The sequence below is a fragment of the Coloeus monedula genome (assembly GCF_965178545.1).
Source record: "Coloeus monedula genome assembly, chromosome: 34".
NCBI lineage: Eukaryota > Metazoa > Chordata > Aves > Passeriformes > Corvidae > Coloeus > Coloeus monedula.
This window is the reverse complement of record NC_138814.1, coordinates 1,339,923-1,366,607: the sequence shown is the minus strand read 5'-3', so window position 1 is coordinate 1,366,607 and position 26,685 is coordinate 1,339,923. Positions and strand designations below refer to the sequence as shown.

General features: G+C 63.5%; 2 protein-coding genes across 2 annotated transcripts; one reads left to right on the top strand and one right to left on the bottom strand.

Moving 5' to 3' along the window:
- The first annotated feature begins 1,603 nt into the window (after nucleotides 1-1,603).
- LOC309583938 (uncharacterized protein) lies at nucleotides 1,604-8,599 on the top strand. The gene is made up of 2 exons (XM_082299827.1): nucleotides 1,604-1,636; nucleotides 5,349-8,599. Exon 2 carries the CDS (start codon nucleotides 5,357-5,359, stop codon nucleotides 6,965-6,967), a length of 1,611 nt encoding a protein of 536 aa, XP_082155953.1. The 5' UTR covers nucleotides 1,604-1,636; nucleotides 5,349-5,356; the 3' UTR covers nucleotides 6,968-8,599.
- A 1,058-nt stretch (nucleotides 8,600-9,657) lies between these two features.
- Nucleotides 9,658-26,215, bottom strand: LOC309583976 (scavenger receptor cysteine-rich domain-containing protein DMBT1-like; the record flags this gene model as incomplete). Its single annotated transcript, XM_082299865.1, has 15 exons — nucleotides 9,658-9,758; nucleotides 9,860-9,961; nucleotides 10,620-10,910; nucleotides 11,444-11,803; nucleotides 12,498-12,693; nucleotides 13,126-13,253; nucleotides 13,818-14,147; nucleotides 15,043-15,369; nucleotides 15,464-15,547; nucleotides 16,454-16,774; nucleotides 17,880-18,248; nucleotides 18,698-19,081; nucleotides 19,855-20,181; nucleotides 20,712-21,044; nucleotides 26,122-26,215. The coding sequence occupies 15 exons, from the start codon at nucleotides 26,213-26,215 to the stop codon at nucleotides 9,658-9,660; spliced, it is 3,747 nt and encodes a 1,248-aa protein (XP_082155991.1).
- Nucleotides 26,216-26,685: the final 470 nt, after the last annotated feature.

Sequence of the window (26,685 nt, the reverse complement as noted above, 5' to 3'; positions counted from 1 at the left end):
TCCCGGGAATTCCCAAGGGAGGGGCTGGAGTGGGATGGACTGGGATGGACTTGGAGGAACTGGGATGAACGGGGATGGACTGGGAGGAACTGGGATGGACTGGGATGGACTGGGATGAACTGGGATGGACTGGGATGAACTGGGATGAACTGGGCTGGACTGGGAATTTGGGGCTCCAGGATGGGTTTGAGCGGGGCCAAGCCGGGGGTTCCCAGGAATCCCCAAAAATCCCCAAAAATCCCCAAAAATCCCAAAGCGGGACCCGAGGGGGAAATGGGGAAGGGAAAAGTGGGAATGGGAATGGGGGGGTGGGAATGGGATTGGATTAATGGGATTGATGGGAATGATGGGAATGGGATTGGATTAATGGGATTGATGGGATGGGGGGGATGGGAATGGGATGGGATTAATGGGATTGATGGGATGGGGGGGATGGGGGAGCGGGATGGGATTGATGGGATGGGATAGGGGGAATGGGATGGGAATGGGATTGATGGGATTGGATGGGATGGGGGGGATGGGATTGATGGGATTGATGGGATGGGATGGGGGGATGGGATGGGATTTATGGGATGGGGGAGATGGAATGGGATTGGATGGGATTGATGGGATGGGATTGATGGGATTTATGAGATGGGATGCGATGGGATTGGATGGGATGGGATGGAGGGGGATGGGATGGATGGGATTTATGGGATGGGATGGGATGGGATTGATGGGATTGATGGGATGGAAGGGATGGGAATGGGATGGGAATTATGGGATTTATGTGATGGGATAGGGGGGATGGGATGGGATGGGATGGGATGGGATGGGATGGGATTGATTGGGGGGGGGGGGATGGGAAACTGGGGAGGGGCTTGGACACCCTCGGGAAAGGTCTGGAACACCTGGAGTGCGGCCCAGTACAGCCCAGTACGGCCCAGTACAGCCCAGTACAGCCCAGTGCAGCCCAGTACGGCCCAGTACGGCCCAGTACGGCCCAGTGCAGCCCAGTACAGCCCAGTGCAGCCCAGTGCAGCCCAGTACGGCCCAGTACGGCCCAGTGCCTCCCAGTACAGCCCAGTAACTCCCAGTACAGCCCAGTACAGCCCAGTGCCCTCCCAGTGCCTCCCAGTACAGCCCAGTACAGCCCAGTGCGGCCCAGTACAGCCCAGTGCAGCCCAGTGCAGCCCAGTGCAGCCCAGTGCAGCCCAGCACAGCCCAGTGCCTCCCAGTACAGCCCAGTACCTCCCAGTACAACCCAGTACAACCCAGTACAGCCCAGTGCCCTCCCAGTGCCTCCCAGTACAGCCCAGTACAGCCCAGTGCGGCCCAGCACAGCCCAGTGCCTCCCAGTACAGCCCAGTACCTCCCAGTACGGCCCAGTACAGCCCAGTACCTCCCAGTACAGCCCCGTGCCTCCCAGTACAGACCAGTACAGCCCAGTACGTCCCAGTGCCTCCCAGTGCAGCCCAGTGCTCTCCCAGTACGGCCCAGTGCCTCCCAGTCTCTCCCAGTCCCCCCCCAGTCTCTCCCAGTCCATCCCAGTCCCTCCCAGTTCCCCGCGCTCCCTCCCAGCCCCGCCCTTTCCGGAAGTGACGTCACCGCGGGCGAGCGCGGCCGGAAGCGGCTCCGGGGGCGGTGGCGGCGCTCGGTGAGAACTGGGAGAGACTGGGAGGGACTGGGAGGGGATTGGGGGGGACTGGGGGGAATTGGGGGGGACTGGGAGGGGATTGGGGGGGACTGGGAGGGACTGGAGGGGACTGGGAGGGGATTAGGGGGACTGGGATGGACTGGGAGGGACTGGGGTGCGCTGGGGGGACTGGGAGGGGATTGGGGGGAACTGGGAGGGACTGGAAGGCCATACTGGGCTGTACTGGGAGGCACTGGGCTGTACTGGGCTGCACTGGGAGGCACTGGGCGGCACTGGGCTGTACTGGACCGGACTGGGCCATACTGGGCTGCACTGGGCTGTACTGGGCTGTACTGGGAGGCACTGGGCTGTACTGGGAGGCACTGGGCTGCACTGGGCTGTACTGGGCTGCACTGGGCCGTACTGGGCCGTACTGGGCTGTACTGGGCTGTACTGGGAGGCACTGGGCTGTACTGGGCCGTACTGGGCTGCACTGGGCCGTACTGGGCTGCACTGGGCTGTACTGGGAGGCACTGGGCTGTACTGGGCCGTACTGGGCTGTACTGGGCTGTACTGGGCCGTACTGGGCTGCACTGGGCTGTACTGGGAGGCACTGGGCTGTACTGGGAGGCACTGGGCTGTACTGGGCCGTACTGGGCTGTACTGGGCTGTACTGGGCCGTACTGGGCTGCACTGGGCTGTACTGGGAGGCACTGGGCTGTACTGGGCCGTACTGGGCCGTACTGGGTTGCACTGGGCTGCACTGGGCCGTACTGGGAGGCACTGGGCTGCACTGGGCTGCACTGGGCTGCACTGGGCTGTACTGGGCCGCACTGGGCTGCACTGGGCCGTACTGGGCCGTACTGGGCCGTACTGGGCCGTACTGGGCTGTACTGGGTGAGTGTCCTGGGGATCCCCGGTCCCAGCTCAGGGCGTTCCCAAGGGGATCCCGAATCTCCCTCGGGAGATCCCAAATCCCGGCCCCGGGAATTCCCAAATCCCCTCCCAGGGATCCCAAATCCCAAATCCCATCCCAGGGATCCCAAATCCCCTCCCAGGATCCTCCAGCAGGAATCTCCGCCCCCCCCCCCCCCAATCCCTGCACGTCGCTAATGAGATGCTAATGAATCATTTGCATATTCATTAGCACCCGATTTAACCCAAACCCGGCGCTTTTGTCCCCAGTTCTGCAGCCGGGGGGGCTCTGCTCCCGTTGGCCCCGCAGCCGCTGCCCCCAGTGCTCCCAGTGCCCCCCCAGTGCTCCCAGTGCCCCCAGTGCCCCCCAGTGCCCCCAGTGCCCCCCAGTGATCCCAGTGCTCCCAGTGCCCCCCCAGAGCTCCCAGTGCTCCCAGTGCCCCCCCAGTGCCCCCCCAGTGCTCCCAGAGTTCCCAGTGCCCCCCCAGTGCCCCCCCAGAGCTCCCAGTGCCCCCAGTGTCCCCCCAGTGCCCCCAGTGCCCCCCAGTGATCCCAGTGCCCCCCAGTGATCCCAGTGCTCCCAGTGCTCCCCCAGTGCTCCCAGTGCCCCCCAGTGCTCCCAGTGCCCCCCCAGAGCTCCCAGTGCTCCCAGTGATCCCAGTGATCCCAGTGCCCCCCCAGTGCCCCTAGTGCTCCCAGTGCCCCTAGTGCTCCCAGTGCCCCCCCAGTGCTCCCAGTGCCCCTAGTGCTCCCAGTGCCCCCCCAGTGCTCCCAGTGCCCCTCCAGTGCTCCCAGTGCTCCCAGTGCTCCCCCAGTGATCCCAGAGCTCCCAGTGCTCCCAGTGCCCCCCCAGTGCCCCCCAGTATCCCCCAGTATCCCTCAGTGCTCCCAGTGTTCCCAGTGCCCCCCCAATGTCCCCCAGCATCCCCCCAGTGCCCCCAGTGTCATGGCTACCCCAGGATCCCTCCTGGCCACCCTGGGCTCCCTCATGGCCACCTCAGGGTCCCTCATGGCCACCCTGGGGTCCCTCGTGCCCACCCCGGGGTCCCTTGTGGCCATTCATGGCCACCTTAGGGTCACTGATGGCTACTCTGGGCTCCTTCATGGCCACCCCGGGATCCCTCATGGCCACCCCAGGGTCCCTTATGGCCACCTCGGGGTCCCTCATGGCCACCTCAAGGTCCCTTGTGACCACCTCAACCCTTTGGAATTCCCGGAATTCCAATCCCGGGGCCTCCTTTCCCTGGTGGCGCTTCAGGATCCAGCCCCACCCGGAACTGCCCCAATTCCCCCCCAATTCTCCCCAATTCCCCCAATTCCCAATTTCCCCCAGTTCCCCCCAATTCCCCCCAGTTCCCCCCGATTCCCTCCAATTCCCGCCAATTCCTCCCCAATTCCCGCCAATTCCCCGCCAATTCCCGCCAATTCCTCCCCAATTCCCCCCCAATTCCCCCAATTCCTCCCCAATTCCCGCCAATTCCCCCCCAATTCCTCCCCAATTCCCCCCCAATTCCCCCCCAATTCCCCCCCAATTCCCGCCAATTCCTCCCCAATTCCCCCCCAATTCCCCCAATTCCTCCCCAATTCCCCCCAATTCCCCCCAGTTCCCCCCCAATTCCCCCCAATTCCCGCCAATTCCCCCCAATTCCCGCCAATTCCCCCAATTCCCCCAATTCTCCCCAATTCCCCCCAATTCTCCCCAATTCTCCCCAATTCCCCCCAATTCTCCCCAATTCCCCCCCAATTCCCACCCAATTCCCCCCAATTCCCCCCCAATTCCCCCCCAATTCCCGCCAATTCCTCCCCAATTCCCCCCCAATTCCCCCAATTCCTCCCCAATTCCCGCCAATTCCTCCCCAATTCCTCCCCAATTCCCCCCAATTCCCGCCAATTCCTCCCCAGTTCCCCCCAATTCCCGCCAGTTCCTCCCCAATTCCTCCCCAATTCCCCCCAATTCCCCCAGTTCCCCCCCAATTCCCCCCAATTCCCGCCAATTCCCCCCAATTCCCGCCAATTCCCCCAATTCCCCCAATTCTCCCCAATTCCCCCCAATTCTCCCCAATTCTCCCCAATTCCCCCCAATTCTCCCCAATTCCCCCCCAATTCCCACCAATTCCCCCCAGTTCCACCCAATTCCCAGATTTTTCCTTGTTCCTTGGGTTCTTTGGATCCCCCAAGCTCATCCCGGGGGGGTCCTCGAGGGGATTCCCAAATCCAGCCCTGGGGGGTCCCAAAGGGATCCCTAAATCCAGTTTAGGGGGTTCCCAGGGGATCCCCGAGTCCAGCTCAGGAGATGCTTGAGGAGATTCCCAAATCCAGCTCCAGGGGTTCCCAAAGGGATCCCCAAATGCAGCTCAGGGAATTCCCAAAGGAACCCCAAAATTCAACTCAAGGGATCCCCAAATCCAGCTCAGAGAATTCCCAAAGAGATCCCCAAATCCAGCCAGGGGGATTCCAAGGGGAGCCCCAAATCTGGTTTAGGGCGTTCCCAGGATTCCCCAAATCCGGCTCAGGGAATTCCCAAACGGATCCCAAAATTCAACTCAAGGGATCCCCAAATCCAGCTCCGGGAATTCCCAAAGGGATCCCCAAATCCAGCCAGGGGGTTTCCAAGGGAATCCCAAAATCCACACCTGGGGGGTTCCAAAGGGATCCCCAAATCCAGCTCAGGGAATTCCCAAAGGGATCCCCAAATCCCACTCCGGGCTGGGATCCCCAATTTGGGGACCACCAAAAGCAGGCAATCCCCAAATCCATCCTGGCGAGATTCCCAAGGGAATTCCCCATTCCTCACTTGTCCCCATTCCCGCTTTTCCAGCTGCGGCCATGGAGGGGCTGCGGGGCTGCGACCCCCCCTTTCCCCAGGGGATCCCCCCCCTCTCCGAAGGGGACGAGGAGGAGGAGGAGGAAGAGGAAGAACAAGGTGAGGAGGAGGAACCCGGTGAAGAACCAGGTGAGGAGGAAGAGCCAGGTGAGGAAGAAGCAGGTGAGGAGGAGGAACCAGGTGAGGAAGAACCCGGTGAAGAACCAGGTGAGGAGGAAGAAGCAGGTGATGAAGATGATGCAGGTGAAGAGGATCCGGGTGATGAGGAAGCCCCAGGTGATGATGAAGAGCAGCAGGAGGAGCCGGGGGGAGCCCTCCAGGTGCGCCCCGCTCCAGGTGAGGCCTCGGGCAGCCGGCCCCAGCCCCGCCTGTACCTGCGGCCGCGCCGGGCGCCGGAGGAGCCGGGCCCGTCCCACGGGGAGCCCCCGCGGGCGCTGTGGGGCCGCCCAGGTGAGCCGGGCCAGGTGAGCGCCGCGCTGGAGGCCCCGGCCGGCGCCGCGGGCGCCACGCCCGGCTTCGTGCAGCTCATCGACGAGCGCGGCGTCTACTCCACGGCCAAGCTGGTGCTGGGCGGCCGCGCGGGCGCGCCGGGCGAGGCCGAGGCCGAAGAGGAGGAGCAGGAGGAGGAGGAGGAGGAGGAGCTGCCGCCTCACCTGGAGATCCGGCAGGTGATCGTGGCCGAGAAGCCTTTCCAGTGCCCCGTGTGCCACAAGGGCTTCAAGCGCGCCTGGGAGCTGCTGAGCCACGAGGTGGTGCACACCGAGGCGCGGCCCTACACCTGCCACCTGTGCCAGGCCACCTTCAAGCGCCACTCGGACTTCAAGAGCCACGGGCTGGTGCACACGGAGGAGCGGCCGCACCGCTGCGACCTGTGCGGGAAGCGCTTCAAGCGCTCCTCCAACCTGCAGGAGCACCGGCGCATCCACAGCGGCGAGCGCCCCTTCACCTGCCCCAGGTGCGCCAAGGGCTTCAAAACGCCCTACGAGCGCCAGCGCCACGCCCTGACCCACCTGGGCGCCGAGAAACCCTTCCGCTGCGGCGAGTGCGGCAAGGATTTCCCGGCGGCCAACGCGCTGCTGCTGCACCGGCGGCAGCACTGCCAGGACAAGCCGCACACCTGCGGCGTCTGCGGCAAGCGCTTCACCTACGGCCACAGCCTGAAGGTGCACGAGCGCGTGCACACGGGCGACCGCCCCTTCCGCTGCGCGCTCTGCGGCAAGGCCTTCAAGCAGAGCAACGCGCTGGCCTCGCACGAGCGCGTGCACACGGGCGAGCGCCCCTTCGCCTGCCGCACCTGCGGCAAGGCCTTCAAGCAGTCGTCCTACCTGGCCATCCACCAGCGGGCGCACACGGGCGAGCGGCCCTACAGGTGCGAGGCCTGCGGCAAAGCCTTCGCGCGGCCCTCGCTGCTGCTGCAGCACCGGCGCGTGCACAGCCAGGAGCGGCCGCACCAGTGCAGCCACTGCCACAAGTTCTTCAAGGACCTGGCCTACCTGGCCGTGCACGAGAAGGTGCACACGGGAGAGACGCCCTACAAGTGCGGCGTGTGCGCCAAGGGCTTCGCGCACCCCTCCAACCTGCTGCAGCACCAGCGCGTGCACCGCGACACCTGAGAGGGGCCCCGGATGGGCGCGGGGGTGAGAAAGGTGTGGCACCGTCAGCTGAAGCGCCTGAGCCCCGTGGATGAAGGCCCAGGTGAGAGGACCCCCAGTATCAGCCAGGTGTGCGCCCCAAAGATCTCCCGTGGACCCCAAAAAGTTGCAGCGGCAACACCTGAACTGCGACACCTGAGCCGCAGGTGTGGGGACTTTGTACCTGTGACCTCAGACAGGTGTGGACCCTAAAAATGTGCTATGGACCCCAAAAATATGCTATGGACCCCAGAAAGCTGCAGCAACAACACCTGAACTGCGACACCTGAGCCGCAGGTGAAGGGACTTTGTATCTGTGACCCCGGGTAGGTGCAGACCCCAAAAATGTGCATTGGACCCCAAAAAGCTGCAGCAGCATCACCTGAAGCACCTGAGCCCCATGGATGAAGGCCCAGGTGAGAGGACCCCCAGTATCAGCCAGGTGTGCACCCCAAAGATCTCCCGTGGACCCCAAACAGCTGCAGCGGCAACACCTGAACTGCGACACCTGAGCCGCAGGTGTGGGAACCCCAGATCTGTGACCCCGGACAGGTGAGGACCCTAAAAATGTGCATTGGACCCCAAAAAGCTGCAGCAGCAACACCTGAAGCACCTGAGCCACAGGTGAGGGGACTCTGGATCTGCACCCCAGGACAGGTGTGGGCTCCAAAAAGCTGCAGCAGCACCACCTGAACTGCGACACCTGAGCCACAGGTGAGGGCACCCTGTACCTGTGACCCTGGACAGGTGTGGACCCCAAAAAGCTGCAGCACCTGGACAGCGACACCTGAGCCGCAGGTGAGGGGCTCCAGGACAGGTGTGGACCCCAAAATCGGCAGCACCTGAGCCGCAGGTGGGGGGTCCCAGCACGGCCACACCTGAGCTGTGATGTCACCAGCATTGGAAAAGGACCTGGGGACCCCCAGGGTGCACCTGTGGCCAGGTGTGACCCCAGAACTGCGATGCCTCACCTGAGCCCTCACCTGGAGCTGCAGAGCCCCTCCCAGTCGGGACTGGGGGACCTGAGGCTGGACTCACCTGGATTTTGGGGCACTCCAGGTGCACACCTGGATGGGGCGGGGCCTTCCCGGGGCCTGGATTTGTTCCCCTTGGACAATGGGACAGGGACAGTGCACCTGAGCACACCTGGGGCACACCTGGGCTCACCTGGGGCACAACTGGGGACACCTGGGCTCACCTGGGGACACCTGAGCACACCTGGGCACATCTGGGCACACCTGGGGTTCACCTCAGCTCACCTGAGCACACCTGGGGTTCACCTGGGGCACACCTGGGCTCACCTGGGGCACAACTGGGGACACCTGGGCACACCTGGGTTTCACCTCAGCTCACCTGGGCACACCTGGGGCTCACCTGAGCTCACCTGGACACATCTGAGCACACCTGGGGCACATCTGGGGTTCACCTGAGGCTCACTTGAGCTCACCTTGGGCTCACCTGGGCACACCTGGGCACACCTGGGGGCACCTGGGGCATACCTGAGCTTCACCTGGGGACATCTGAGCTCACCTGGGCACACCTGGGGCTCACCTGGGCACGTCTGAGCACAGCTGGGGCACACCTGGGGTTCACCTGGGCACACTTGGGCTCACCTGTCTCATCTTTCCGGGCGGTACCTGTAGCGCTGGGGGTGGGGGCGGGGCACACCTGAGTAACTCATTAAACGATGGTTAATTGATGACGTCATCACCGGTCTCACCTGAGTCCCACCTGGCGCTTCGGGGCCGGAGTCAGCGGACGGGTGGGGGAGGGAGAGACCCCCCCAAAATTCACACCTGGGGGGCTGGGACCCCCCAAAATCCTCACCTGGGGGATTGGGACTCCCCAAATTCACACCTGGGGGAGTCAGGAACCCCCAAATTCACAGCTGGGGTGCTGGGACCCCCCAAATTCACACCTGGAGGGTTGGGACCCCCAAATTCACACCTGGAGGAGTCAGAAACCCCCAAATTCACACCTGGAGGGTTGGGACCCCCAAATTCACACCTGGAGGAGTCAGGAACCCCCAAATTCACACCTGGAGGGTTGGGACTCCCCAAATTCATACCTGGGGGGCTCAGGACCCCCCAAATCCACACCTGGGGGAGTCAGGGACCCCCAAACTCACACCTGTCCCACCTGCAGAGTTCAGGACCCCCAAGAACTCCACACCTGTCGCACCTGGAGGGTCCAGAGCCCTTTTGAATTTATTCACCTGGCCCAGGTGTGCAGCAGCACCTGAGCCCTGCGGGGGCTGCCGGGGGCGGGGCAGGGGCCGGGTGAGGATCCAGGTGAGGGGATCCAGGTGAGGGGATCCAGGTGAGGAATTCCAGGTGAGAGGATTCAGGTGAGGGGTTACAGGTGAGGTTCCAGGTGAGGGGATCCAGGTGAGGGGATCCAGGTGAGGAATTCCAGGTGAGGGTTCAGGTGAGGGGATCCAGGTGAGAAGCTCCAGGTGAGAGGATCCAGGTGAGAGGTCCCAGGTGAGAGGATCCAGGTGAGGGTTCAGATGAGGGGATCCAGGTGAGAGGTTCCAGGTGAGAGGATCCAGGTGAGAAATTCCAGGTGAGGGGTTCAGGTGAGAGGATCCAGGTGAAAAGTTCCAGGTGAGGGTTCAGGTAAGGGGCTCCAGGTGCCAGGTGAGCACCGCCAGGTGAGCTGCTCAGGTGAGCTCAGGGGGCGTCGTCCATCAGCTGCAGCGCATCGGCCTCGCCAGGTGGGGCCCTCCTGGGCAGGTAAATGGAGCCGGGGGCCCTCGGGGCATCCAGGTGAGCTGGGGACACACCTGGTGTCACCTGGTGCCACTTGGCATCACCTGGTGCCACCTGGCTGTCAGCCGGCCGTGCCAGGGGCCGGGGCAGGTGCAGGACTCACCTGTGACACACCTGGCCCGCAAGGTGAGCCAGAGCAGGGCCCCGCTCAGTGACGTCAGCAGCACCAGCAGCGCCACCAGGTACGCACAGGACGGGGACGCACCTGGGGGGGGGACAGGTGAGGGCGGGGGGGTCACGGGAGGAGCCCTCGGCCCTTCTCACCTGTGCTACCTTCATCTCCTCACCTGAGCCACCTTCACCCTCTCACCTGTGCTGCCTTCATCTCCTCACCTGAGCCACCTTCACCCTCTCACCTGTGCTGCCTTCACCTCCTCCCCTGTGCTGCCTTCACCCTCTCACCTGAGCTATCTTCACCTGCTCACCTGTGCTACCTTCACACCTGACCTACCTTCACCTTCTCACCTGTGCTACCTTCATCTCCTCACCTGAGCCACCTTCACCCTCTCACCTGTGCTGCCTTCACCTCCTCACCTGTTTGCCCCATTTGCTTCTCACCTGTCCCACCTTTCTCACCTGTCCTGGTTTAACTCTTCTCACCTGTCCTGGCTCCTCTTTCACACCTGTTCCCCTCCCTTCACACCTGTCCCACCTCTTTCCCTCACCTGACTTCTGCTTTGATTCCTTTCCTACACCTGGGGCTCACCTGGATCCCCTCCCCCACACCTGTCCCTCACCTGGGCCCCTCCCCCACACCTGTGGCCCACCTGAGCCCCTCCCCCACACCTGTGGCCCACCTGAGCCCCTCCGCGCCCCCCCGCGCTCACCTGTGGGCATGGCACAGACCACACCCGCGGCCCCACCTGCGCCGCAGGTGCCCAGCCGCGTCTGCCTGCGCAGGCACTCGAGGAGCTGCGACTCGGAGCCCTCACAGGTGAGGCCCTGCAGGAGCCCCGCGCCCCCCGCGGGCAGGTGCGGCCCCACAGGTGCGCTGAGGGCGGGCCCGCAGCCCACCTGCCTGCACACCACCTGCGCCTCGGGCAGGCCCCAGCGGTGCCCGCACACCTGGTGCCAGGTGCGGTTGTGCAGCACCTGCACCTGCCCCGCGCAGGGCCCGGGGCCGCCCTGCAGCCGCACCGGGGAGGGGTCCGCACCTGCGGGGGCAGGGGGAGGGTCAGGGCACACCTGGGCACACCTGGGGTGCGCCTCCCCCCACGCAGGTGCCCGGAGATGTCGTGGAATTGCCACGACCGGGTGGTACCTGGGCGCACCTGGGCACACCTGGGCACCCCAGCACCCACCTGAGCATGCCCAAGGACACACCTGGGCACCCCCAGCACCCTCCTGGGCACACCTGGTCACCCCAGCACCCTCCTGAGCACCCCCAAGGACACACCTGAGCATCCCGAGACCCACCTGAGCACCCCTAAGGACACACCTGAGCATCCCCAGACCCACCTGAGCATCCCCAGCACCCACCTGAGCACCCCCCAAGGACCCACCTGAGCACCCCCAAGGACCCACCTGAGCACCCCCAAGGACCCACCTGAGCATCCCCTGCCCCACCTATCCCCTGCAGCCCCACCTGAGCCCCCCCAGCACCCACCTGCCCCCTCCCAGCCCTCACCTGTCCCCCCCAGCTTCACCTGAGCCCCCCCAGCACCCACCTGCCCCCCCCAGCGCTCACCTGTGCAGACGGCGCTGGCGTCCTCGCTGTGCCCGCAGTTGTGCTCGCCCCAGGACCGGTGGCCGCACTGGGCCAAGGTGAGCTCCTCACCTGTGCAGTGCACCTGGTCCAGCCAGATGGGGTCGGGTCCCCGGCCGAAGCGGGCGTGGCCAGGTGCGCTGACGGCGGTGCCGCAGCCCAGCTGCCGGCAGGTGACCCGCGCGTCCGCCAGGTCCCAGGTGTCGTCGCACACGGTGCCCCACCTGCCCAGGTGCAGCACCTCCACCCGCCCCGCGCACCTGCCGGGGCCGCCGGCCAAGCGCACCTGGAACGGCTCCTCCTCCTCCTGCACAGGTGCGCGCGTGGCCGGGGAGCGGGGGTCTGCCGGGGGAGGGGCAGCACAGGGGAGGGGCAGGTGAGGGAAGATGAGGGGCAGGTGAGGGGCAGGTGAGGCTATGCACACCTGTGCACACCTGCTCACACCTGTGCACACCTGTCCATGCACACCAGTGCTCACCTGCTCACACCTGCTCACACCTGCACACACCTGTCCTTTCATACTTGCACTCACCTGCACACACCTGTTCATGCACACCTGTCCGTGCACACCTCTGCTCACCTGTGCACACCTATCCGTGCACACCTGTCTGTGCACACCTGTCCATGCACACGTGTCCATGCACACTGGCAGTCACCTGTTCACACCTGTCCGTGCACATCTGTCCATGCACACCTGTCGATTCACACCTGCAGTCACCTGTTCACACCTGTCCATGCACACCTGTGCATGCTCGCCTGCATGCACCTGTCCATGCACACCTGCGTTCACCTGCACACACCGGTTCACACCTGCCCATGCACACCTGTTCACACCTGTTCACACGGGTCTGTGCACACCTGCGCTCACCTGTTCACACCTGTCCGTGCACATCTGCGCTCACCTGTGCACACCTGTCTGTGCACACCTGTCCGTGCACACCTGTCCACGCACACCTGCGCACACCTGCTCACACCTGTCCATGTACACCTGTCCGTGTACACCTGTTCACACCTGTCCGTGCACACCTGCGCTCACCTGCGCACACCACGCCCGCATCCTCGCCGTGGTTGCAGTTGTTGCTGCCCCAGGCCGAGGCCCGGCACTGCGCCAGGTGCCGCTCGCTGCCCGCGCAGGTGACCTCGTCCAGCCAGATCTGCCCCGAGGCCGCCCCGAAGTGGGAGCGGCTCAGGGCCGCCAGCGCCACCCCGCAGCCCACCTGGCGGCACACCACCTGCGGGCAGGTAATCGCACCCCGCAGTGAGCCCAGGCACGCCTGAGCTCACCTGGGCAGGCTTAAAACACACCTGAGCTCACCTGGGGGGCCATGGACACACCTGAGCTCACCTGGGAGTGCCCAGGGCTCACCTGAGCTCACCTATGGGGCACAGGGGCACAGCTGAGCTCACCTGGGAGTGCCCAGGGTTCACCTGAGCGGCCATGGACACACCTGAGCTCGCCTGGGAGTGCCCAGGGCTCACCTGAGCTCATCTATGGGGCACAGGGACACACCTGAGCTCACCTGGCCGGCACGGGGACACACCTGAACCCCCCCCAAACCCTCACGTGAGGCCCCCCAGGGCTCACCTGTCCCCCCCAAGCTCACCTGAGCCTCCCTAACTTCACCTGGTCCCCCCCACCCTCACCTGCCCCCACCTGTGCTCACCTGGGCGTTGTTCATGTCCCAGCCGTCGTCACAGACCGTCCCCCACTGGCCCTCGTGCAGCACCTCCACCCTACCTGCGCACAGGTGCGACCCGGCCACCAGCCGCAGCTCACCTGAGCTGAAGTTACCTGCGGGGGGAGAACAGGTGAGCCCCTCCAGGTGCGCAAGGGAACACCCAGGTGAGCCCCTCCAGGTGCGCAAGGGAACACCCAGGTGAGCCCCTCCAGGTGAGCCCCTCCAGGTGTGCACCTCCAGGTGTGCACCTCCAGGTGTGCAAGGGCACACCCAGGTGAGCCCCTCCACGTGAGCCCCTCCAGGTGTGCACCTGGCTGGGAGCTCCTGGAAGCTCCTCCCACCTGCCCTGCCCGCCTTAAAGGGACCCCCCACCTCACCTGCGCACACCTGTCCATGCACACCTGTCTGTGCCCACCTGTCCATGCTCACCTGCACACACCTGTCCACGCTCACCTGTCCATGCACACCTGTCCATACCCACCTGTCTGTGCACACCTGTCCATGCACACCCCCGCTCACCTGCGCACACCTGTCCATACACACCTGTCCATACCCACCTGCGCACACCTGTCCATGCACACCCGCGCTCACCTGTGCACACCTATCCATACCCACCTGTCTGTGCACACCTGTCCATGCACACCCGCGCTCACCTGCGCACACCTGCCCGCGCTCACCTGCGCACACCACGCCCGCGTCCTCGCCATGGTGGCAGTTGTGCTGGCCCCAGCCGCGGGCGGGGCACTGGAACAGATCCCTCTCGTCGCCCGTGCAGGTGACGTCATCGAGCCAGATGGGCCCCGTGCCCTGGCCGTACCTGGCCGCACCTGGCGCCTCCAGCGCGGCGCCGCAGCCCAGCTGCCGGCAGATCACCCGCGCGTGCCGCAGGTCCCAGGTGTCGTCGCACACGGTGCCCCACAGGTGCTCGTGCAGCACCTCCACGCGCCCCGCGCACCTGTCCGGCGCACCTGAGAGCCGCACCTGGGGCACCGCGCTCAGCCCCGAGCCTGCGAACGGGAGGGGCAGGGGTCGGGCAGGGATGGGTCACCTGGGCACAGGTGTGGGACAGGGATGGGTCACCTGGGCACAGGTGTGGGGCAGGTGTGGGACAGGGAAAGGTCACCTGGGCACAGGTGTGGGGGTCAGAGTCACCTGGCCACAGCTGTGGGGCAGGGATGGGTCACCTGGGCACAGGTGTGGGGGTCAGAGTCACCTGGGCACAGGTGTGGGACAGGGAAGGGTCACCTGGGCACAGGTGTGGGATAGGGATGGGACAGGGATGGGTCACCTGGGCACAGGTATGGGGCAGGTGTGGGACAGGGAAAGGTCACCTGGGCACAGGTGTGGGGCAGGGACAGGTGTGGGGCAGGGATAGGTGAGGGACAGGTACAGGACAGGTGTGGGGCAGGTGTGGGACAGGGATGGGTCACCTGGGCACAGGTGTGGGACAGGTGTGGGGCAGGTGTGGGGAAGCCAAAGTCGCTTTCCCCCAAGGATTGGCCTCAAGTTTGGGGTGCAAAGGCGTCTCCAGGTGCTGAACCTGCGCCAGGTGCGCCCTCAGGTGAGTCGGGTGAGGCCTCACCTGGGGCAGGTGCACGGGGGCCATTCCTTCCCTCACCGGGGCTCACCTGAGATCGCTCAGATTTGGGATTTGGCCCCAAAATGGGCACAAAAAAGCATTTTCAGAGCCTAGGTGCGCCCAGGTAAGGTCAGGTGAGCTCAGGTGAGCCCAGGTGCGCCCTGGTGAGCCCAGGTGAGGTCAGGTGCGCCCAGGTGAGCCCAGGTGATCCCAGGTGCGCCCTTCCCTCCCACCTTTTGCCACCCCCATCCTGCCCCACCTGCCCCCCTCTCACGCACCCCCCACCCCTCCCCGCGCCAGGTGCGGCTCACCTGGGCGCTCACCTGAGCAGATGGCGCTGGCGTCCTCCACGTGGTTGCAGGTGTGCTCCCCCCAGGGCCGCGCGGGGCACTGCGCCAGGTGCTCCTCGGAGCCGGCGCACCTGAGCCCGTCCAGCCAGATGGGCCCCGCCCCCTCCCCGAAGCGCGCCGCACCTGGCGCCCAGAGCGCGGACCCACAGCGCACCTGGCGGCAGGTGACCTGCGCGTCCGCCATGTCCCACGCGTCGTCGCACACCGTGCCCCACCTGCCCGCGTGGAAAACCTCCACGCGCCCCGCGCACCTGTGCGGGCCCCCGGCCAGGCGCACCTGGCCCTCCTCCGGCTGCTCACCTGGAAGGCGCAGAGAACGCGGGCAGGTGCGCTCACCTGGCCGGGGGCCACCCGCTCATCCAGGGGTGGGGGTTGATGGCCGGGCTCGCCTCACCTGGGGGCGCCTGGGGCTCACCTGGGGGCGTCGGGGTTGCACCTGAGGGCAGCGGGGTCGCACCTGGGGGCACTGGGGCCGCACCTGGGGGCAGGGAGGTCACACCTGAGGGCGCTGGGGTCGCACCTGGGGCCTCACCTGGAACACACGGGCGAGCTGGGCAGGTGCGCTCACCCGGCGCTCACCCCAGGTGTGGGCGAGTCCCGGCTGGGCGTGGCCGAATGGGACAGGTGAGTGAGTGAGGACAGGTGAGGGCAGGTGGGTCAGGGGTCAGGATGGGCGGGGCTCGGAGGCACCTGGGCAGGTGTGGCTGGGGATGCCCAGGTGAGCTCTGAGGTTGGACCAACCCAACCTGGTCCAACGTCACACCTGAGCCTCAGGTGTGTCCCAGGTGTGTCCCAGGTGTGCCCAGGTGTGTCCCAGGTGTGTCCAGGTGTGTCCAGGTGCGCCATGGGTGTTCCCTGGTTGTTCCCAGCTGTGCCCCAAAGGTGCCCAGGTGTGCCCCAGGAGTACCCAGGTGTGTTCCAGGTGTGCCATGGGTGTTCCCTGGGTGTTCTCAGGTGTGCCCAGGTGCACCCCAAATGTGCCCAGGTGTATCCCAGGTGTGCCCACGTGTGTCCAGGTGTGCCCCAGGTGTGCCCAGGTGTGTCCCACGTGCCCCCCAAATGTGCCCAGGTGTTCCCAGGTGTCCCCCAAGTGTGCCCCGAGTGTTCCCAGCTGTCCCCCAGCTGTGCCCCGGGTGTTCCCAGGTGTGCCCAGGTGTGCCCCAGGTGTGCCCAGGTGTGCCAGGACTGGGAATCCCTGGGACGCCCCAGCCCCTCACCTGCCCTCAGGTAACCCCGAGGTGAGGAACGCACCTGGAACCTGCAGGTGAGACCCGGGGCCGCGGGGAGGGGGAGGGGTCACCTGTGGGGGCGCCCTGACTCACCTGGAGCCCCCAGGTGAGACCCGGGGCCGTGTGGATGGGGGGGGGGATCACCCCCGACTCACCTGGGGCCGCACAGGTGACCGTGGCGTGGGGGCAGCGGGGGGCGCCCCACACCTGCACCTGGCACTCCAGCAGGTTCCCCTCGGTGCCGTTGCACCTGACGGCCTCCACCCAGGTGAGCTCCTCGCCGCCCGCGCTCACCTTGGAGGCCTCCAGGGCGGGGCCGCAGCCCAGCTGGCGGCAGCTCACCTGCGCGGCCGCCAGGTCCCAGGTGTGGGCGCAGACCCCGCCCCAGCGCCCCTCGTGCAGCACCTGGACGCGCCCGGCGCACCTGTGCGCGCCCTCGGCCAGGCGCAGGTGAGCCAGGTCAGCCAGGCCGGAACCTGCAGGGACAGGGGGACAGGTGAGGGGGGAAGGTGAGGGGGACAGGTGAGAAGGGAAGGTGAAAGGGGACAGGTGAGGGGGGACAGGTGAGTGTGGGACAAATGAGTGGAATAGGTGAGTGTGAGACAGGTGAGAGGGGACAGGTGAGAGTAACAGGTGAGAGTGGAAAGGTGAGAGGGGATAGGTGAGGGGGGATAGGTGAGGGGGGACAGGTGAGTGTGGGACAGGTGAGAGGGACAGGTGAGAGTGGAACAAGTGAGTGGGGACAGGTGAGTGGGGAAAGGTGAGAGGGGACAGGTGAGAACGGGGAGGGGACAGGTGCGGGACTTTGTGCACAGCCCACCTGGTTCTCACCTGAGAGAACCCACCCGCTCTCACCTGAGCCCACCTGAGCCCACCTGAGCCCATCTGAGCCCACCTGCTCTCACCTGAGCCCACCTGAGCCCACCTGAGCCCATCTGAGCCCACCTGCTCTCACCTGAGCTCACCTGAGCCCACCCGCTCTCACCTGAGCCCACCTGAGCACACCCGAGCTCACCTGACCCCACCTGACCCCACCCGCTCTCACCTGAGCCCACCTGAGCCCACCCGAGCTCACCTGACCCCACCTGACCCCACCCGCTCTCACCTGAGCTCACCCGCACTCACCTGAGCCCACCTGACCCCACCTGAGCTCACCTGAGCCCACCTGAGCCCACTTGAGCCCACCCGCTCTCACCTGAGCCCACCCACTCCCACCTGAGCCCACCTGAGCCCACCCGCTCTCACCCGAGCCCACCTGAGCTCACCTGAGCCCACCCACTCTCACCTGAGCCCACCTGAGCTCACCTGAGCCCACCCGCCCTCACCTGAGCCCACCTGAGCCCACCCACTCCCACCTGAGCCCACCTGAGCTCACCTGAGCCCACCCGCTCTCACCTGAGCTCACCTGAGCCCACCCGCCCTCACCTGAGCCCACCTGAGCCCACCCACTCCCACCTGAGCCCACCTGAGCTCACCTGAGCCCACCCGCTCTCACCTGAGCCCACCTGAGCCCACCCACTCCCACCTGAGCCCACCTGAGCACACCTGAGCACACCCACTCCCGAGCCCACCTGAGCTCACCTGAGCACACCACCCCGGCGTCCTCGCTGTGGTCGCAGGTGTGCACGCCCCACCCTTTGTGGCGGCACTCGTCCAGCGCCCCCTCCGCACCTGTGCAGGTGAGCCCGTCCAGCCACACGGGGCCCTGGCCGGGCCCGAAGCGCGCGCGGGGCGGGGCCGCGATCACCTGGCCGCAGCCCAGGTAGCGGCACACGACGGCGGCGGCGGCGAAGGCCCAGGTGTCGTCGCACACCGAGCCCCAGGTGCCGGCGTGCAGCACCTCCACGCGGCCCGCGCACGCACCTGGCCCGCCCGAGAGGCGCACCTGGCTGTGGTTGGACAGCGCCGAGCCTGCGGGGAGGGGCGCGCTCAGGTAACGGCCCAGGTTAGCTGGGGGGGGGTGGGACAGGTGAGGGGAGGGCTCAGGTGTGCCCAGGGGTTACCTGGGAGGAGCGGGACAGGTGAGGGGAGGGCTCAGGTAACGGCCCAGGTTAGCTGGGAGGGGTGGAAGGGGAGCTGGGGGTGGGTTCAGGTGGGGTGGGGGGGTTACAGGTGTGACCTGGCCAGGTGAGGCCCCAAAACACACCTGGGCACCCCCTGAGGCAGGGGCCGCTTGCACCGCACCTGTCTCTCGGTATTACCGGTGCTACCTGCCCAGGTGAGGCTCCAGAGCCACCTGGGCACCCCCGACCCATCCCCCCCTCCCTGCGTCACCTGCCCAGGTGAGGATGACGTCACACCCACCTGAGCCCCTTCCCCTCGCCCAGATGAGGATGACGTCACCCCCGAATACCCTCCCCCCGCATCACCTGCCCAGGTGATGATGACGTCACACCCACCTGAGTCCCCTCCCCCCGCATCACCTGCCCAGGTGAGGATGACGTCACACCCACCTGAGCACACCACGCTGGCCACGCCCCCCTCCGCACAGGTGCGCTCCCGCCAGGGCCCCGCCCGGCACTGGCTCAGGTCGCTCTCGGAGCCGCTGCAGCTCACCTGCTCCAGCCACACCTGCCCAGGTGCGGCGTCGGGCGCGGCCGCGGGCGGGGCGGGCAGGGCGCTGCCGCAGCCCAGGTGCCTGCAGACCACCTGAGCCTCCCGCGGGCCCCAGGTGTGCGCGCAGACCCCGCCCCACCTGCCCAGGTGCAGCAGCTCCACGCGGCCAGCGCAGCGGTGCGAGCCCCCGGCCAGGCGCAGGTGAGGCGGCTCCGGCAGCAGCGAGTCTGGAACGGGACAGGTGCCGCAGGTACCGCCAGGTGTCCCCCAGGGGCTTCCCAGGTAACCCCAGGTACCCCCAGGTGCATCCCAGGTACCCTCAGGTAATGCCCAGGTAACCCCAGGTACTGCCAGGTGTCGCACAGGGGTGCCCTCCAGGTGCCCCCAGACACCCCCAGGTACCGCCAGGTGTCCCCTCCAGGTACCCCCAGGTACTGCCCAGGTAACCCCAGGTGCATCCCAGGTACCCTCAGGTACCCCCAGGTAATGCCCAGGTAACCCCAGGTACCCCCAGGTACCGCCAAGTGTCCCACAGGTGCCCCCCCGATGCCCCCCAGATGCATCCCAGGTACCCCCAGGTACCCCCAGGTGCATCCCAGGTACCACCAGGTGTCCCACAGGGGCTTCCCAGGTGCCCTCCAGGTACCCCCAGGTGTCCCCCAGGTGACCCCAGGTACCCCCAGGTGTCCCCCAGGTGACCCCGAGGTACCCCCCAGGCACTTCCAGGTATCCCCAGGTAGCCTCGGATACCCCCAGGTACCTCCAGACAAGCCCCAGGTACCCCCCAGGTACTCCCCAGGTGCCCCCAGGATCAAACTCCCACCCCCCCCTCACCTCCCCACAGGTGCAGAGCACACCTGGACCAACCCCCAAACCCTTCCGGATGGGCGCACCTGGCACAGGTGAGCTCCAGGTGAGCCCAATTCCCTCTCCCATCACTCCCCGGGGTTACCTGGGGGGGGGTTCCCCCCAGCTCCGCTCACCTGCGGCCGGGGCTCACCTGCGCACACGGCGCCGGCGTCCTCGGCATGGTAGCAGTCGTTGCGGCCCCAGGTGCGCGCGGGGCAGGCGCCCAGGTGCGGCTCCGTGCCCGTGCAGTTGGTCTCGTCCAGCCAGATCACACCTGAGCCGCGCCCGAACTGCGCCGCACCTGGCGCCCAGAGCGCGGGCCCGCAGCGCACCTGGCGGCAGGTGACCTGCGCGTCCGCCATGTCCCACGCGTCGTCGCACACCGTGCCCCACCTGCCCGCGTGGAAAACCTCCACGCGCCCCGCGCACCTGTGCGGGCCCCCGGCCAGGCGCACCTGGCCCTCCTCCGGCTGCTCACCTGTGGGGGGTGCGGGGGACAGGGGGGTGAGGGCACCTGTGCGGGCGGGGGGGGGGTTTGGGGACTGTCCAGGTGTGGGGTCCTGACAGGTGAGGTGCTGACACCTGCCCAGGTGTGGGGTCTTGACAGGTGAGGTGCTGACACGTGCCCACCTGGCACCGACACCTGCCCAGGTGAGGCACCGACACTGCCCAGGTGAGGCACCGACACCTCTCAGGTGAGGCACCGACACCTGCCCAGGTGAGGCACCGACACCTCTCAGGTGAGGCACCGACACCTGCCCAGGTGAGGCACCGACACCTCCTCAGGTGAGGCACCGACACCTCCTCAGGTGAGGCACTGACACTGCCCAGGTGAGGCACATCCAGGTGCCCCTCCCCCCTCACCTGATCCCCCCCAGGTGAGGCACCGACACCTGCCCAGGTGAGCCCCTCCCCCTCTCCCCTGACCCCCCAGCTGCCCCTCCCCCCTCACCTGACCCCCCCAGGTGAGGCACCCACACCTGCCCAGGTGAGCCCCTCCCCCCTCACCTGCGCACAGCACGGCGGCGGCGCCTCCCGGCGGGCAGGTGAGGTTGCCCAGGGCTCTCACCTGGCAGGCGCCCAGCGCGCCCTCGCTGCCCTGGCACCGCACACCTGCGGGCCAGGTGCTGCCCCGCGCGGGCCCGAAGCGGGAGCCGCCGGGGGCCGCCAGGGCGCGGCCGCAGCGCACCTGGGCACAGGTGACCTGGGCCTCGGGCAGGCCCCAGCCGGGCTCGCACAGGTGTGCCCAGGTGCCGTTCAGTGCCACCTGCACCTGCCCCTCGCAGCGCGTGGCGCCCCCGGCCAGGCGCACCTGGGCCGGCAGCGGCGGCAGCGCCGAACCTGCAACGACAGCGGGAGCCCCTCACACCTGGCACAGGTGAGCGCAGGTGTGCCCAGGTGTGTGCCCAGGTGTGTGCCCAGGTGAGCCCAGGTGAGCCCAGCTGTGTCCCAGCTGTGAGCAGGTGTGCCCAGGTGTGCCCTGGGTGTGCCCAGGTGTGCCCAGCTGTGCACAGGTGTGCCCAGGTGTGAGCCCAGGTGAGCCCCAGGTGTGAGCAGGTGTATTCCAGGTGTGCCCAGGTGTGCCCCAGGTGTGCCTAAGTGTGTCTGGGTGTGTCCCAGGTGAGCCCAGGTGTGCCCAGGTGAGCACAGATGAGCCCAGGTGTGTGCCCCAGGTGTGAGCAGGTGTGCCCAGGTGTGCCCAGGTGAGCTCAGGTGTGCCCGGGTGTGCCCCAGGAGCGTCCCAGGTGTGCCCAGGTGTGGCCCAGGTGTGCCCAGGTGAGCTCAGGTGTGCCCGGGTGTGCCCCAGGAGCGTCCCAGGTGTGCCCAGGTGTGGCCCAGGTGTGCCCAGGTGTGCTCAGGTGTGCCCGGGTGTGCCCAGGTGTGCTCAGGTGTGCCCGGGTGTGCCCAGGTGAGTCCCAGGAGTGAGGAAAAGTGGGGAAAGGTGGGAGAAAATGAGGGAAAAACGGGGAAATTGGCAAAAAATGGGGGGAAATTCGGGGAAGTTCGGGAAAAGTGGAGAAAAAATGGGGAAAATGGGGGAAAATTGGGGAAAAACGGAGGAAAAAGGGGAAAAGGGAAAAGTGAGGGGGGAAGTGGGGAAAATTGGGGGAAATTGGGGAAAACGAGGGAAAAGGAGGAGAAAAATGGGGAAGAATCGGGGGAAAAAGGGGGGGAAGAGGAAAAATTGGGGAAAAGGGGGAAAGGGGAACAAAAGTGGGGGAAAAGCCGGAAAAGGGGGGAAAATGGGGAAAATTGGGAAAAAAATGGGGAAAATTGGGAAAAAAATTGAGAAAATTGGGGAAATTTGGGGGAAATGTGGGGAAAATGGGGAAAATTGGAGAAAATTGGGAAAAAAATTGAAGGAAATTGGGGAAAATTGGAAAAATGAGGAAAATTGGGGAAAATTTGGAGGAAAATTGGGGAAAATTGGAGGAAATTGGGGAAAATGAGGGAAAAATCAGGAAAAAGGGGGGAAGAGGGAAAATTGGGGGGAAAAGTGAGAGAAAATTGAGGAAAATTGGGGAAAATTGGGGAAAATGAGGGAAAATGTGAGAAAATGGGGGAAATTGTGGGGAAAAGTGGGAAAAGGAGGAGAAAAATGGGGGGAAATCGGGAAAAAGGGGGGGAAGAGGGAAAAATTGGAAAAAAATTGAGGAAAATTGGGGGAATTGGGGAAAAACTGAGGGAAATTGGGGAAAAATGAGGGAAAAGGAGGAGAAAAATGGGGAAAATCAGGAAAAAAGGGGGGAAAGAGGAAAAAATTGGGGGGGGGGGAAAGGGGGGGAAGGGGGAAAACCGGGAATTGTGGGGGAAAAGTGGGAAAAGGAGGAGAAAAATTGGGAAAATGGGGAAAAGGGGAAGAAAAGTGGGGGGAAATGGGGGAAAATGGGAAAAAAAAGGGGGGAAGAGGGGAAAAAATGGGGGGAAGGGAGAACGGAAGTGGGGGAAAAGTGGGGAAAAATTGAGGAAAATTGGGGAAAATGGGGGGAAAATTGTGGGGAAAAGTGGGAAAAGGAGGAGAAAAATGGGGGGAAATCGGGAAAAAGGGGGGAAGGGAAAAATTGGGGGGAAATTGAGGAAAATTGGGGAAAAATGGGAAAAAATTGAGGGAAATTGGGGAAAAATCGGAGGAAATTGGGGGAAATGAGGGAAAATTGTGGGAAAAATGTGGGGGAAATAAGGCGAAAAATGGGGAGAAATCGGGAAAAAAGGGGGGAAGAGGGAAAATTGGGGGAAAAATTGAGGAAAATTGGGGGAAAATGAGGGAAAAGGAGGAGAAAAATGGGGGAAATCGGGAAAAAAGGGGGGAAGAGGGAAAATTGGGGGAAAAATTGAGGAAAATTGGGGGAAAATGAGGGAAAAGGAGGAGAAAAATGGGGGAAATCGGGAAAAAAGGGGGGAAAGAGGAAAAAATTGGGGAAAAAAGGGGGGGAAGGGGGAGGGGGGAGGGGGGAGGGGAAAACCGGGAATTGTGGGGGAAAAGTGGGAAAAGGAGGAGAAAAATTGGGAAAATGGGGAAAATTTGAGGAGAATTGGGGAAATTGAGGAAAATCGGGGAAAATTGGAGGAAAATGGAGAAAATGGGGGAAAATGAGGGAAAAGGAGGAGAAAAATGGGGGGAAATCGGGGAAAAGGGGGGAAAGAGGGGAAAATCGGGGAATAATTGAGGAAAATTGGGAAAAATGGGAAAAAATTGAGGGAAATTGGGAAAAATCGGAGGAAATTGGGGGAAAATTGGGGGAAAATGAGGAAAATTGGGGAAAATGAGGGAAAATTGTGGGGAAATCGGGGAAAAAGGGGGGAGAGGGAAAATTGGGGGAAAAATTGAGGAAAATTGGGGGAGAATTGGAGGAAATTGGGGAAAATTGAGGAAAATTGGGGGAAAATTGAGGAAAATTGGGGGAAAATGAGGGAAAAGGAGGAGAAAAATGGGGAAAAGTCGGGAAAAAAGGGGGGAAAGAGGAAAAAATTGGGGAAAAAAGGGGGGGAAGGGGGAAACCCGGGAATTGTGGGGGAAATTGGGGAAAATTCGGGCAAAGCCTCCGGGGCCGAAGGTCGCCCGCGCGTGGCGCAATCCCGGGAGGCCCCGGAGCGCCGGGAATGAGCCAAAATCGGGAATTTTGCCCCCAAAAATCGATCGGGGCTCCAAAGGCCGAGGTCGCCGCGGCCCCGAGGCGCGGAATTCCCGGAAAAAAGGGGCGGGAATGGCGGGAAATCCCGATTTTGGGGGGGGTTGGGAATATCGGGGGGGGTGGGGAGCGGGAAAGCCGATGGATTTGGGGAGAATTTCTGGATTTTGGGGTGAAAAATGGGGATTTTTTTTGGGGGGGGAAGCTTGGATGGGGGAAAAGTCGCGGATTTGGGGGCAAATCCGAGAATTTTGGGTGAAAATCCCTGAATTTTGGGGCAGAATCCCTCAATTTTGGGGGAATTCCCTCAGTTTTGGGGCAAAATCCGTGGATTTTGGGGCCAAATCCTTCAGGTTTGGGGTAAAATCTCTCAGTTTTGGGGCAAACCCAACAATTTTAGGGCCAAGTCCCTCATTTTGGGGCAAAATCCGTCGATTTTGGGGTAAAAACGTTTGGATTTGGGACAGAAGGCTCCAAATTTGGGGGTAAAATCTGGGATTTGGGTTCAAAGTCCTCGATTTTGGGGCAAATCCTTCAATTTTAGGGCAGAATCTGGTAATTTTGGGGTCAAATACCCCAATTTTGGGGTCAAATCCTACAATTTTGGGGTAAAAGTCTTCAATTTCAGGCCACAATCCGTTATTTTGGGCACAGAATCTGTCATTTTTGGGCCAAATTCCATCGATTTGGGGGCGAAATCCTTCGAAATGGAGCCAAATCCTACAATTTGGGGATTAAATGCTTCCATTTTGGGGCAAAATCTGTCAATTTTAGTGCAAACTGCAGCGATTTTTGGGCAAAATCATCGATTTGGGGCAAAATCTTTTGATTTTGGGGGCAAAACCTTCCATTTTAGGGGCAAAATCTGCCAATTCTGGGGCCAAAAATGTTGATTTTAGGGTAAATCCATCAATGTCAGGGGCAAATCCCCCGATTTTGGGGTCAAATCCCTCGATTTCAGTTCAAATCCCTCAATTTTGGGCTCAAATCCCAAAATTTTGGACCCAAACCCCTCAATTTTGGGGTCAAATCCCTCGATTTTGGGGCCAACCCCTCAATTTCAGGTCAAACCCCTCAATTTTGGGCTCAAACCCCTCAATTTTGGACCCAAATCCCCCGATTTTGGACCCAAACCCCTCAATTTTGGGCTCAAACCCCTCAATTTCGGGGTCAAACCTCTCAATTTAGGGCTCAAATCCCTCAATTTTGTACCGAAATCCCTCAATTTTGGGGTCAAATGCCTCGATTTCAGTTCAAATCCCCCGATTTTGGACCCAAACCCCTCAATTTCGGGTCAAATCCCTCAATTTTGGGCTCAAACCCCTCAATTTTGGGCCCAAATCCCCCGATTTTGGGGCCAACCCCTCCATTTTGGGTCAAATTACTCAATTTTTGGCTCAACCCCCTCAATTTTGGACCCAAATCCCCCGATTTTGGACCCAAACCCCTCAATTTCAGGTCAAATTACTCAATTTTGGGGCCAAACCTCTCAATTTTGGGGTCCAATTCCTCAATTTTGTACCCAAACCCCTCAATTTTGGGGCCAAACCCTGCAATTTTGGGGTCAAACCCCTCAAATTTGAGGTCAAATCCCCCGATTTTGGACCCAAATCCCTCAATTTTGGGTCAAATCCCTCAATTTTGTACCCAAATCCCCCGATTTTGGGGCCAAATCCCTCGATTTCAGTTCAGATCCCTCAGTTTCACGTCAAATCTCTCAGTTTTGGACCCAAATCCCCCGATTTTGGACCCAAACCCCTCAATCTCGGGTCAAATCCCTCAATTTCGGGGTCAAACCTCTCAATTTAGGGCTCAAATCCCTCAATTTTGTACCCAAATCCCTCAATTTTGGGGTCAAATGCCTAGATTTCAGTTCAAATCCCCCGATTTTGGACCCAAACCCCTCAATCTCGGGTCAAATCCCTCACTTTTGGGCTCAAACCCCTCAATTTTGGGGTCAGACCCCTCAATTTTGGGCCCAAATCCCCCGATTTTGGACCCAAACCCCTCAATTTTGCACCCAAATCCCTCAATTTTGGACCCAAGCCCCTCAATTTTGGGGTCAAACCCCTCAATTTTGGGGCCAAACCCCTCAATTTTGGGGTCAAATCCCGCGATTTTGGACCCGAATCCCCCGATTTTGGACCCGAATCCCTCAATTTTGGACCCGAATCCCCCGATTTTAGACCCAACCCCCTCGACGTTAGACCCAAACCCCTCAATTTTTGGGGGGGCTAAAATCCCCCAATCCCCCCCCGTCCCCCCGCGCCCCCCGTGACGTCACTCACCGCCCAGGTAGAGCAGCCCCAGGAGGCTCCAGGTGAGCGGGAGCCGCCCCCGGGCGCACCTGGCGGGGCCCCGGAGCGCACCTGGAGCCGCCATGGCCGCGCTGGGGCCGCAGCGCGCCCCTCCCCCCGCGGTGACCCCGCAGTGACCCCGCGGTGACCCCGCAGTGACCCCGCAGTGACCGCGGGGGGAGGGGCGGGGGGAGGGGCGGGGCTGCGCCAGCTCCAGGGAAAAGCGGGAAGGGCCCCCCAAGAGCTCCGGGAGGCACCTGCGGGGGGCTGGGCAGGTAAATCCCACCTGGGGGCACCTGGGGGGGGCTGGGCAGGTAAATCCCACCTGGGGGCACCTGGGGGGGGCTGGGCAGGTAAATCCCACCTGGGGGCACCTGGGGGGGGCTGGGCAGGTAAATCCCACCTGGGGGCACCTGGGGGGCACCTGCGGGGGCTGGGCAGGTAAATCCCACCTGGCGGCACCTGGGGGCACCTGGGGGCACCTGGGGGGGGCTGGGCAGGTAAATCCCACCTGGGGGCACCTGGGGGGCACCTGGGGGGGGCTGGGCAGGTAAA